This window comes from Rhinatrema bivittatum, chromosome 1 (assembly GCF_901001135.1).
Source record: "Rhinatrema bivittatum chromosome 1, aRhiBiv1.1, whole genome shotgun sequence".
Lineage (NCBI taxonomy): Eukaryota > Metazoa > Chordata > Amphibia > Gymnophiona > Rhinatrematidae > Rhinatrema > Rhinatrema bivittatum.
In genome coordinates this window covers 338,478,787-338,492,504 of record NC_042615.1, presented here as the reverse complement: position 1 = coordinate 338,492,504, position 13,718 = coordinate 338,478,787, and the positions used below count along the sequence as shown (strand labels likewise).

Here is a 13,718-nt window from a genome sequence, read left to right as displayed (position 1 = left end):
AAAATGGCGTCGATAGCCTTTGACCTACTATGTCACAGGGGCTACCAGTGCCATTGGTCAGCCCCTGTCACATGGCCATTGGCACCATCTTGTGCTCCTACCATGTGACAGGGGCTGACCAATAGCACCGGTAGCCCCTGTGGCATAGTAAGGGCAAAGACTATTGGCAACATTTTGATTACTGGCAGCCGACGGCCCGAGTGCAGGAGATCGCTCCCTGACCCCCGCTGGACCACCAGGGATTTTGGCAAGTCTTGGGGTACCCTGCTGACCCCCACAAGACTTGCCACACTATGTCACAGGTCGGCCCTGTGACATAGTGTGGGCAAAGGCTATCGACTGCCCAACACTGTCAGTATCATTTATCTTCTGCATCACCCTCTGGAGGCTGACACAACTGATTATATCTCCCAAATTTTCTTCGCCTACTAGCTCTTCAATTTATGATTCAGCGAGTCCCAGACAAGCTTCTTCCTCAGAATCAGTTTTTGAAAATACTGTGTCCATTGCTTCAGGGGAAGTAACCAAAGTAGAGTAGCATACTGCTGGCTTTGGTTGTTGCACTTTTGCTGCTGCAGTCCATGCTTCTGCCCTATTACTGCCAGCCTTGGATGGCTCTCCAGCCTTTTCCCTTTGCTCCAAAATAGGAGGGAGAGGAACAGGTGGTAGTAGCACATGCTTTCCAAATTTCAATTGCTTCTGCCTTGAGCTACTTTCCACTCCTGCCATCCTGCGGTTTTCAGTTTATTGGCAGGAATGCTATTAGGCTGGACTGGTTCTTCAGCAAATCCTCTATACCTGCCAAGGCTGCCATTCTCTCCTCTGCTTTTTCCTATCACTGGCATAATGCAATTTGAAGTGCCTGACTGGGTTTGGATAGGAGAAAGGAATTTATTTATTGACACTATACCATCTACTGTGTGCAGAAATGTCTGTCACACACATACACATTTTAGCAACAGAAACTGGGATCCCAAAAGTCAAATGCAAATATTCAGACCCATACCAAATAGCAAATTCACATTCACTCTTTATTAGATTCGTGCTGTTTCTGAATAATTTCTCTTATTATATATCACTTTTTAAATAGGACCATCATACCACCCACACTGAGGTTACTTATATTATTTTTTTACCTTTCAGCACGACTGTGTCATGCATAATCATTGGTCCAAATATTTGATATCACATTTTGTAGATGTTGCTTCTGGGGCCTGAGCGATATCTTCCTTAATAGTTGTTCCACAAAATTTCTTCAGCACAACGTTCCAATGAACTTGGATTATTCCTGCAAATACATGGGGCACATTACCAAACAATGCAAAAAAACATATATATGCATTAAACAAAATTTTTATAAAGCGTTATATACATCAATACGTCCGCAGACTTTCATCTTATGCACCACCATTATTCAGCATGGTCAGCAGTAAGCTATTCTTATGTCAGCATGGCATCCATTTTTTTATTTGTATGCATCAGAGCAGGGCATTACATCCTAACTGACATATCACACTTATTGAATTAGTCTCTCAAATCATATGTCATTAAATCTAAGCAACTACCATCCTAGTTGATCCCAAATAAATATATATCGAACATCACACATTCTGTCCAGATAGACCCTAGCTTTCCGATTATCAACATGTCCCGGTGTCATTGTGACACAGCATACTTAATCACATTAAAACATGCCTACCCTCTCCCAGAGAACAGAGAAAATGCAGTGCCTTTGCTCCTATATTATCCTTACAGCGACTGAGACCACTGCAGAAACTGCTCTTTACCACTTTCAAAGCCAACTATTTTGAAGCTGTTCTTTGAGCTCTCAGGAATGTCTCAAAACCAGAACCTTCTCTACCATATGCTAGAGAAGAAATAGAGACTTTCTTGAACATGTTCAGACCTTTCAGTTGGAGAACGTCAGTGTTACTTGATCCTAATGGCTGCTATAGGCTAATTAAAAGATGCTTCATTGTGATTTATCCTCCATTTGGGATCATTTCTCAGTTTTCCTGCATTAGGAGGATGTGGTTTCTAGAATTGCCTTCACTTGTTTGTTTGTTCAGTACTCGCAGCACAGCCATAGATTTGAATGGGTCATAGACAAAATGGAAAACATAAACAAGAGACAAAAATAGTCACTTACATTTATGGACAACTTCCATTTGTTTTGGGGGTCCATGAATGAAATGAAAATGGAACCATTCAATTCATTTTACCCATTCATATCAAACAAATGCGCATCCCTACCTTCAACAGTCCACAACCTGAAACAATATAGAAGAAGCATATTTCAAAATTTGACAAATGTAACATGCTATCAGACACATACGAGAGAGCAAAAAACCTTCATAACTTATCTCAAGTGTCCGTATTTATCACAACCCCGACATGGCCATGTTTCGACAACCACTCTGCTTCAGGTGGTTCTCCTTGAACTTTCAACACGCTCTCGGTCAACCAAAATTTCATGTGTTGAAAGTTCAAGGAGAATCCCCTGAAGCAGAGTGGTTGTCGAAACATGGCCATGTCGGGGTTGTGATCAATACGGACATTTGAGATAAGTTAGGAAGGTTTTTTGCTCTCTCGATGTTGTTTTGATTTAAGGTTTTGTGCCGATATCCCGAAATGGGACCTTCATGGTGATGGGACTTATTTTTAAAGTAATGACAAAAAAGAAAAAAATGAACATTAAAGCAGAATTAAATAAAATTAAAAGGGACCAAAGGGACACACAGCTTGTTGATTTTTTCAAGTTGTATCCATAAAGGTCTAACAAACTTAACAGTGAATTCTATTACAAGTATTAAAAATTACACTGGGGAGTATTGTGGTGTTTTTTAAGGTTAAAGTAATCCAGGTACACATACCCGGATAATTTTATAATCTAACTGGTGATATTCAAACATAGCCAGTTAGGTTTCAAAGTTATCTGGGTAAGTATAGCCAAATAACATTTTTTTGAGGATATTCAGCAGGACATTTATCCTGCTGAATATTGCTGATGTCTTGAAAATTGCTTTCACTATATTTTTCTTTCAGACTGGGTATGGAACATGATGGACAAGGTAACAGATGTGGAGATGAAACTGCTATGGGGAGTGTCATGGCTCCCTTGGTGCAAGCAGCATTTCATCGCTATCACTGGTCTCGCTGCAGTGGTCAAGAACTTAAAAGATACATACAGTAAGGTCCTACTTTATGTTTGTATTATTTTATGCTGTGAGTGCTCTAAATCATGAGTATACAACATATTTATTGTTGATATATTTACAACATGTAGTTTTTCGTCAAGAGAAGTGCTTTTATTTTATAATGTGTTGTTCTGTAGGGACATATGATATCAGCTAAAGGAACAGCCATACTTTTATGCACAGACAGGAGACATTCCTAGGGCAGATTAGGGCAGGGTTACCACATATGCACAATCACGTCCATACATGTATGCTTGAAATTGTGCTGGAAATATTACCCACATAAAAAAGCAAGTACTGATCTCTGCACATACCTTTTCCAATGGAAGGATTTCCTTCTGAAAACCAACGTAAAATCTATTGATAAAAAGTAGCAATCAGATGTTCTAGAGAGACAGCTGAAAGTCTATGGACCTGCTGGTCAGTTTTTAAAGAAAAAAGTTGTATGTCTTTGATTATGAATGTTTCATTGTAAGCCATGTTGGGGTAAAAGAAGAAAGATGGGAAAATCCATCATCCTTTGGCTTGAACTTTAAACAAAATATGCTGCCTTGTCTTCCTCCCAATTTCCCCTCCCACTGGAGTTAAAAAGAAACTTAGGGCCTGAACCCCCTCCCAATGCCCTCCTTCCACCTGAACTTAATTTATTTTTCCATAAGTCTTCCAGCCTTCTCCCTCCCCTCTCTCTATCCTTAGAATACCCCTAAACTTACACAAATGGAGCCAGGAGGATATAGTCTTATCTCCTCTTGGCTTGGTGGCCTTGTCTCTGGTGCCATGTGGGAATATATTATGTCACAGAAAATGCATAAACAATATTATAAATGCAAAACTTAGTTTTCTAAATGTTGTAAATATATGGTGTGAAATCAGTAAAGAGAAACAATATCATAATGAATATCAGTACAAGTACACAACACAGGCATTATATAGATTAATCAAATAAGATTGCAATCATAAGAAAAAAGGTATTATACAAAGAATACTCTCCTCCTAGGTCTTCCCTGCTATAGAATATATCTTATTCTCTCTGACATTAGTCCAGTGTCTGCAAGTTAGGTGTTTCAATTTGTACTTTAATAAAAGATTTTCAACCGGTTTGTTAGGAAGGTATTTCAGTACTAAGTCTCTGATCTTCCCAGTTGTTAAGAGACAGCAGATGTCTTTTGAGTTTACTTTGACTCATTATCAGCTCATTGGTACCAGGGAGTCTCGGGAATGAAGGGAAAATAAAGACTGGTGATAGTGTCATGCTTTTACAATCCTTATACTTAAATTATATGTTATATATATATATATATATATATATATATATATATATATATATATATATATAGAGATCCACAATCATAAATCATTGGAGCCTGTTCTCACCCATAGTCTCTTCGCATCATGAAGTCTTCCAGGGATCTAGCTAAGCTGCCTAAAATTAACTTCTTACAATCATTGCTCTGTCATAGAGGGTATTGGGGGGAGGTGGTGGCTGTTAGTAATTCCACCAGACTTGAACTTGAAGTTCGAGTAAGTGGGCATCATTTTTTTAAGCTCTTGGGAGAGGGAATAATGGTGATGGGGACTGTTGGCATTACTTCTTCCCTTCTAAACTTCCAGTTCATGTGGAAAGGAATGTAATCAGGCCTCAAGTTGTTTTTAAAGTTTGAGTGACAGGGAGGGAGGACCTGACAGGCCAGATTTAGGCAGTGGGGAATAAAATTGGGGAGATAAAAGTTTCAGGAAAAGGAAACATAATTGAGCCATAGGAAACAAAGAAGAAATAGTGCTGACCTGTGTTGTTCAGTTGATTCTAGGGTGTGTACCTTTGGGTCACTAGTTAAATGAGGGTAAAGTGGTAGAAGTCCCAAACCTCAGTAAGTATCCTTAGGTGTCCACTGCCAAACTGCCAAACTGCAATCTCCCTCATAACTGGTCCACTGGCTGAAGAAGCACAATTTTGGAGGAAGCCCAAGTACCGGTGGGTCATGATTTCTTCAGGTATCCACAGCAGATGAGCTGGAACTTCCCCATTACCTTATCTCTTGTAAAAAAAAAAAAGAAAAAAGAAACAAAAAAACCCATGTCTCAGATTCTGTAATCTTTTGGATTCAAAATACTCCACTATCCTTTCCTAGTGTTTCTGTTAATTTACTTACCATGTAGGTTGTCAGGCTCATCTAGGTTTAAACCACCTTTGCCAACAAAATATAGCACCAAGGTGGTATGCAAACATGAAACAGAATAAAATTAAATTAAATATAAAACATAAAAACCCAATGTAACAGATAAAACTATGTACTGTACACAAGCAATATCACCAAAATACCAACTGGTAAATAAAATAATAATCCCTAAATTAAAAAGATACCAAAACTAAAAAGTAAAACTATGTAAAATTCAGCAAGAAACAATTACATGGCACTAATAACCATGTTTCAGGATTATTTGTTTTCAGACATAATTGGACTCCAATCCCAATTCTTGGGAAAGCTGATTCCAGAATATTGAGGATGCTGAAGTAAAAGCTTTGGATAAAATTTTAGCATGTTTTAAAACACCAGTAGAAGTAGGTAGGCTTCTGGATAGACTTCAAACAATGCATGGGTTCATACCAGGATAGTCTTTCACTCAGATAAGATGGACTAAGATTTTTCAGAACCTTAAATGTCAAATATATTCATTTAAATGTTATTCTGGCTGAGATGAGTGAAGTTTCTTTTACAGAGATGTAACTCTCTGTCTATATGATTTATCAAGAATCAACCGAGCTGTTCAATTTTGAATTAACTGCAATTTTCTTAGCAGTCTCACTGGCAGAACAATAAATAGACCATGGCAGTAATTTAACTGAATAGTCACAAGCTAGAGAGTGACTTTTTTCAATGCTTCAGCCTTCAGAAATGGATGGATCTGCCTCACTATATGTAGTTTGAGAAAGGCTTTTCATTCTATCTCATATATTTGGGACAATACCCAACACAGGCATTACATATATTAATCAAGTAAATAAGATTGCAATCATAAGAAAATATTTCCCAGATTACTCCTAGGTCTCTAGCTTTTTTAGATTGTTGGCCAGTAAAGCTGTCAGTGGAAATATAAGAAATAGGTATAGAAGACTGAGACAGACCTATTCTCAAAACTTCAGTATTCTTCCCAATGAGTTTTAACTTACTGGCTAATAGCCAATTAAACTTTCAGTTAGTGAGAGAAGTAGCATCAGTTCGCAGTGGGAAAGGTGGACTTCATTGGCGTAAAAAATATTTGACATCAAATTTATGAATAACTTGAGCCAATGGTGTTATGTGCTCCATGTTCAGAGAACATTACTCGAGGGGTAACGCAGGATGGAAGGATGGGACATAGGGCAGCCTTCTCCCTAGCTAGCTCCCTCCCCCACAGATTGGACCTTTGGATGCTAGGGGCCAGTAGGAGTCCAGTTCAGTGGTAGTACTTGGGAAATCTGAGTACAGGCTGGATCAGGCAAGGCAATGACAGTCTGAGTTAGGCAAAGCTGTAGACAGGCTGGACCAGGCAAGGCTGTGGATAGGCTGGATGTGGTGAAGCTGTAGATAGACTGGACCAGGAAAGTTGTGGACAGGCTGGATGTGGAGAAGCTGTAGACTGGCTGGACCAGGCAAGTCTGAGGACAGGCTAGATCAAGCAAGGTAGAGTCTGTAAGCAAACACAAGACAAGGACATAGACAAGACAAAACACCCGAGACAAGACAGAACAGACACTGAGCATGACAACACAGAAGGAATAGGCATACGATCCATAGGCCACTGGGTAACAGAATGAGGCCAGATAGGCCACAAGAAAGACAAAGAAGGAACAGAAAGCCCGATGGCCACAAGGTAAGGCAGGGCAAGGAGTGAGAAGGCCAGATGATCACAAGGCAAGGCAAGAAACAAGAAGGCTGGATGGCCACAAGGCAAGAAATGAGAAGGCCAAATAGCCACAAGTCAAAGCAAAGCTAGGAGCAGAAGGCCAGATGGCCACAAGGCAAGACGAAGAGCAGTAGGCCTGAAGGCCTTGAGACAAGGCTAGAGGTAAAGTAGCAAGAAAGACAGAGCCCAGGACAAAGGAGTCAAAGATAATTCCATGAACCGACAAGGTAGTTATGGCAGGGCTGGATTACATAGGGCAGAGACCAGGGCATGGCGAGAACAGAGAGAAGAAGCTTGGCCAGCCTAGAGAGTCTGTTTGTTGAGGTCCCCTGGTGGAGTGGAGGCTGCAAGACAGGCTGAGTCATGAGATAAGAGACTAGATGGTGAGAACAGTTGTGAGCGGAGCACACTGGAGGCCTCTGCTGGTAGGGAGGCATCATAGTCAGGGTACAGTGAGGCTGCATTGCAGCTGAAATCATAACAATGGAACCATATAAATATTAAATAACAATGGTGATGAAGAAGAACCCCAGGGCACACTGCAAGGAAGCAGTCTGGATTGTGATATATCATTCCCTACTTTAATATTCTGATGATGTTTGCTAAAGGAAGAGGAGATCCAGCCAATGTCCTGTCCCCCAAATCCTGATGCTTCAGCCTCCTCACCAGTATCATATATTTCTCAGAGGTCAAGAAGCACTAGCACAAATGAATCTTCTCTACCTAAGTGAAACAGAGCATCATTATCCAAGGAAACCAAAGCAGTTTCAATACTGAAGTTACTCCTCAATTTAAACTGAACATTTTCTAAACCTGAAGTAGATTCCAGAAACAATGATATCCTAGTTAGTAGTTACTACATCTAAGAGTTTGTTTCACACAGAACGTTTAATAAATGAGGCCTGAATCCTAAGGTGCTTAACTGGGTTGGAAACTGATTGAGTGATAAGTAAGAAGGTACAGGTAAATGGATCTCATTACAAGGGAAAGGGGGGTTATTAGTGGTGCTTCAGAAATCAGTTCTGTCCACAGTTATGTTCAACATAGGTGACATTGCACAGAGGTGAGGAGAAAAGGTTTGTCTTTGTACAGATTACACTAAGATCTGCAGCAAGGTGGATACTCCTCATGGCATGGAAAAAAATAAGAAGTGTTCATCTATTTGGCAACTAAAGTTTAATTTAAAAAGTTAAGATTTTTGTAATCAGGATATATTCAAGGACGAGTAAATGATATGGGGTAAGGTTCTGTTGTGCACCACGCAAAAAAAAGGGAGTTGGCATAATAATATCTGATGAGCTCAGCTTAGCCAAACAGTCCAACGAGGCAATGTCAATAGTCATCGGAATTCTAGCCATTATGAAAAGGGAGGTGATAATACCTTTGTATAAATAGTGAGCCCACATGTGAAGCATTTTTTTTCAATTCTGAGGTTGAATATCTGTAAGGCTGCAGATTTTGTAAGCCAATAGAGTAGAGGCAGCCTAGAGGAAGACTAGCAAAGTGATGTTGAGATTGCTCCACAAGATCTATGAGGTGAGACTTGAGGACTTAAATATGTGTAGGGAGAAATGGAGAGGGGGATATGATAGAGAAATTCAAATACCTCAAAGGTATCCAGTAAGTAATGTTCAAGAGCTAAGTATTTTTCAGTGAAAGGAAAGTTCTAGAACAATAGGTCATGGTATGAAACTGAATGATGGTAGACTCAGAAGTAATTTGAGAAAACCTGTCTTCACAGCATGCAGCAGCAAGAGATCAAGTAGGATCCGCAGTATGGCAATATGCTAGATGGGTCATGTGGTGTTTATCTGCTGTCATATCAATTTCTCATGGTTGTTTCTCCACAGTTCTTATGACTGCCTTCTTGATGACCCTTTCGAACATGATTGGCCCAAACTCCCAGAACTTCCTGGAATCAATTATTCTATGGACGAACAATGCCGCTTTGATTTTGGTGTTGGCTATAAAATGTGTACAGCGGTATGTTCAATACAGTTTCCTTAAAACAGTAACACAGTGTACGTTTAATCCAAATGATAATCTAAGCATAATAATGTAAGCTATCATGCCATCTGAAGAAGAGGCCTCTGTGGTATCAGTAGCTCATGTACAAAAGTAACTTTGGACAGTTCTTATGGTCCAACTAAGGAATCCAGTTTTCTCCAGAACCAATAAGACTACTGGAACTCGGCATTATCCAAATGCTTGTTATTTCATTTAACATACAGATTCGGGTGAGTTGCATTCAACAAGGAAAATTAAAATGCTTTACTTAAATGCTACTAGATGGCAGGTAATTTTCTCACTTTAACACATATTGCATGTTGTCTTACTTTAAAAATATGCCCCAAGGAACGGAATGTACAGTCTTTAATTTGCAGCAATCAGCTAATAAATAAAGGCTGCTTAGTTTAAGCAATGACCCTAGGGCCCCAGCAGTGTCAGTTTCCACAGCACACCTTTCAGGATTCCAGATCGCCTTCCAGAAAACACACTGTTTTCCAACATCACTGTCCACTCTTTGCTCAGAACAGAAATCTTGAACTATAGTAAACTGTGGTGAGTTGGGAAACTGATGTGGCTGTCGCCCACTTTTCAAGGTTATTAGAGTTTGCCAGGACGTGTATGAAGTTAATCTATTTTAGTAGCTGAAATCAACATAGAGCACTATTCACTAGAGTGCAGGAGTAGCCTAGTGGTTAGAACAGTGGGTTACAAATGAGGGAAGCCAGGATTCAAATCCCACTGCTGTTCCTTTTTCCCTTGTGGAAGTCACTTTACCTCCATTGCCTCAGGTACAAACTTAAACTGTAAGCCTTCTGGGGATAGGGAAATATGTACAGTACCTAAATGTAATGAAGTGCCAAAAAGCAGACTATAATAAAATAAATGTATTAACAACTAAATTGGCTAACTCTTTGAGTAATGCCATACTTTTCATGGCCAGCACAAATGTGTGTGTGGTGGCGTAATGGCAGGAGGTACAGCGCTGCACCCATTAACTGCGTGTGCTCTATGCCCTCATGTTCTAAATGTTTTTGTTGGAAATATGAGGGCTTGCAGAATGGTAGCTTAATATGATTACAGTAGTTAGATATTGGGGGCCCAATATTCAAAGTGTGTTCAGTGCTTGATAGCCAGATAGGGTACCCAGTTATCTAGTGGGCCACTGAATATCCAGTTATATTCAGCTGCCACTAGATAACAGAATAAGTCATTTATATGGCTATCCCTTGGCCGGTCAATTTGTGGGTGGGCAATGGGCAGATCAGGCGGCGGTACTTAGCTAGGTAAGTTATCCGGCTAAGTAGAAATATTCAACCTCAGCTGGATAACTTATTTGACTAAGTTAGACCTGCCAATGAGTAGGTTTAACATATCGGATATAACTTATCCAGCTAAGTAGAGGCTTATACGGGTATATTCAGTGGCATTGCCGTGCCATTGAATATCCCTTGTAACTTAGCTGGATAAGTCATAATAGACTAAGTTACATATCTGGGCAGATTTGAAAATCGGGAACTGCATTTCTAGGAGACTTTCAAACCAATTCCATGTAGTTGAATCACTTGAGAGTCGTCCAAAATATTGGGTGGCATGGAAGTATGAAAATGGGCAGCTGAGTGCACTAGCACTGGTCCTGCAAATGATGGGCGAGGCCCCCTGTAAAAGGAGCAGTGGTGGCTGGCAGTAGCAGGAGTGTATGGAGGAAGAGGAGCAGAGACACGGTGACCACTAGCAGAACAGGCTGTGGACTGGTGATAGTTACTTTCCTCATCCTTCCTCCTCATTGCAACAGCTGGCTCCCCTGAGAGGTAATGCTCTCTGACCATGCAGTTTCTGAGAGCCAAAAGCATAGTCTGCTAAATAGGATTCAGATAATTGTGACTACAGTGTACTTGCATTGTGCCCTAGAGAGAAGTTTTAATCTGCCTTCTGAGATGAAAATTGTCACAAATGCATTATTAATTGAAACCATCCATTTTATGCTTACCTTTCTCATATGTCAGAACTAACTTACCTTTTAATATTCAATTGTTTCAGTTCCGGACTTTTGACCCTTGCAAACAGTTATGGTGCAGTCATCCAGACAACCCGTACTTCTGTAAAACCAAAAAAGGACCTCCACTTGATGGAACAGAATGCGCCCCTGGAAAAGTGAGTGCCTCGTGATTGTAGTTTATTCTTTGTTTTTCTTGTAACTTTTTCCACATCAAACCTAGGAAAGAAAAAAGATGATGAAGAGGGAGTGAGAAGAGAATTTGGCCATGAGGAAGACTGTTTTCTGCCAAGTTTGTACCTGGGTAAATGATTATTTACCCAGATCACATGACTTGGGTGGAAATTGTCCCTTCTCTGCCTGGCAGAAAGCACTTCCAAGTATGCCTGTTCTTTTAGCCTGGTTGTACAGAGGTCTTCCTACGGGTGCGTTCAGACTGGGGAATAATGCAACACACATCTGTCGGTTTCCAAAAGTGCATGCGCTATATACCTCTGCTCGTCTTCCCACACAAATAGCAGGTGCAGAGCACGTGGGCACTTTTATTACGTGTGCTTTATGCTAGCTAATTAAAAAAGGAAACTGAACACACAGTTTTCCTTTTAAAGTTAGCTGGACAGTGTGTTTTTTAAAAGTACCCGTGTACTTTGCAGCTGACACGGGATACTCAGAGTTGTCCCCTATGAGTGCAGTGCATCTTTTCTGTATGGCTGTTTGCTGGTGCCTAGGGCTCTGCAAGTTCTAGGCATCCGAAGTTGTTCTTTTATAAATAGAATTGGACTCAAGAAAGACCAACATGACTACAAGGCTAAATTTGTGCAGAAGCCTTCCATTTAGATTTGTGCTGAAATATTCCCTGTTGCTCATTCCCAGAAAGTCTATATCTGGCTAATAACTGCTAATGGACCAGAAACTGGTCCAAACCCTTTTCTTTAAACCTAGCTTTACTACTGACCGTGACCACATCCTCTGACAATAAAGTCCACAGCTTAATTGTGTGTTGACTGAAAATATATTTATTAAATCTGATACCACATAGTTTCATGACATGTTGAATAATCCTAGTGCTATTGGAAAGGGAAAATAACTGCTCCCCATTAACCTGTTCAATTCCACACTTAATTTTATAAATCTCTGTCATAATCTCCTGTCAAATGTTTCTTCTCCAAGCTGAAAAGCCCTTACCTGTATAGCCTTTATTTATCAGGCACCTGCTCCATTCCCTTTATCAGTTTTGTTGCCCATTTCTGTGCATCTTCTAATTTAGTTATATAATTCTTGAGATGGGATGACCTGAATTACACCCAATACTAAAGGTGTTGTCGCACCACGGATCAATGCAGAGGTGGTAGTTTTCAAATGAGCATATAACTGGGTTATATGCACATAAATGGACTTTACACTCATAAATAGACTTTTGAAAATTGCAACATTTACACACCTAACTCTTTTTGAAATTTCACAGATTTTTCAAAACGTTTTTATGCACGTAAATGGACTTGAGTGTGCATGGGCTTTTGAAAATTGCTATGATATATGTTACTTTTATGCACTTAACTCCTTTGAAAATGCAACTCAGAAGCAATATGATATTTTCCATTTTATTCTCTATTCTTTTTTGAATAATTCCCAACATTGTGTCTGCATTTTTGACTACTGCTGCACATTGAGCTGGGGATTTCAAAAGGCAATTTTCAAAGATATTTCTGTGGGTGAATAGTGATTTACTTCCGTAAATTAGTTGTGTGAAAATCACCCTCCCTCAATTCTCCTAAAAGTATACATGATCACAACCACCATCACTCATGCTTTTAGCAACATTTGGGGAAAGTGTTCTCGGAGGTGGGCTTTGTGCAGAATTGGAAAATAGCACACTTAGGAGTAGATATACTAAGCTGCGATAAGCGAATGATGTGTGGAAAACAGCATTTATTGTGCAAGATCGCATGATATTTAACCAAAGCCGTGTTATTTGCCAAAAATGTATCTACAACTCAGGAAGTTATAGATAACTTTTCGGCAGGAGCATAGGTACATTAACACATCCCAATGCTCCTGCGCTGAAATTAGTCACATGGCCCAGAACCCCCCAATGTGTAAAATGTTCCCCCAGGGATCTGTTTAGACCTTTTCCTACGCCCTCCCACCGCTTCTAGAGATGGCCCCATACTTAGAAAAAGAAAAATGAAAATGCTGCATGGCAATGTCCTGCCCTTCCCAAACCCTTCCACTATAAAGAGTCCCACTCCTAGGTTCCAGCCCACCCACAAGACATTCTGCCCCTGCCCCCCAACATTAGAAGTAGTCCCTGATGTCTAGTTCCCTATCCCTGCACCCTAGCCCACCTGTGGATCTCCCATACCTTTAGAAAAATTCCCTGGTTTCTAGTGAGGTCTGTAGCACCCCTTAGGCTCTGAGATGGTTGATGCCATCTTTCAAAATGGTGCCAATTGACCTTTGCCCCTATCATATGATAAAGGCAAAGGCCAGTCCCTGCCATTTTGGAAAATGGAATTGACTGACCTGAGGCCTAGAGGGCATTCCAGGCTGCCACAGGACCACCAGGGATTCAGATTTTAGGTTAAGAGGCTCCAGGGGTTATGGGGAGTCCAGGGGTGGGAGGGAGGGCCACT

General features: G+C 40.4%; 1 protein-coding gene across 1 annotated transcript in view; it reads left to right on the top strand.

The window, feature by feature from the left end:
- Positions 1 to 13,718, top strand: part of ADAMTS3 (ADAM metallopeptidase with thrombospondin type 1 motif 3) — a 474,821-nt gene that overhangs the window by 375,683 nt on the left and 85,420 nt on the right. Inside the window, exons 9-11 of the mRNA XM_029598748.1 lie at positions 3,046 to 3,189; positions 8,933 to 9,065; positions 11,130 to 11,243. Of these exons, the coding sequence (XP_029454608.1) occupies positions 3,046 to 3,189; positions 8,933 to 9,065; positions 11,130 to 11,243 (391 nt within the window). The remainder of the gene's footprint in view (positions 1 to 3,045; positions 3,190 to 8,932; positions 9,066 to 11,129; positions 11,244 to 13,718) is intronic.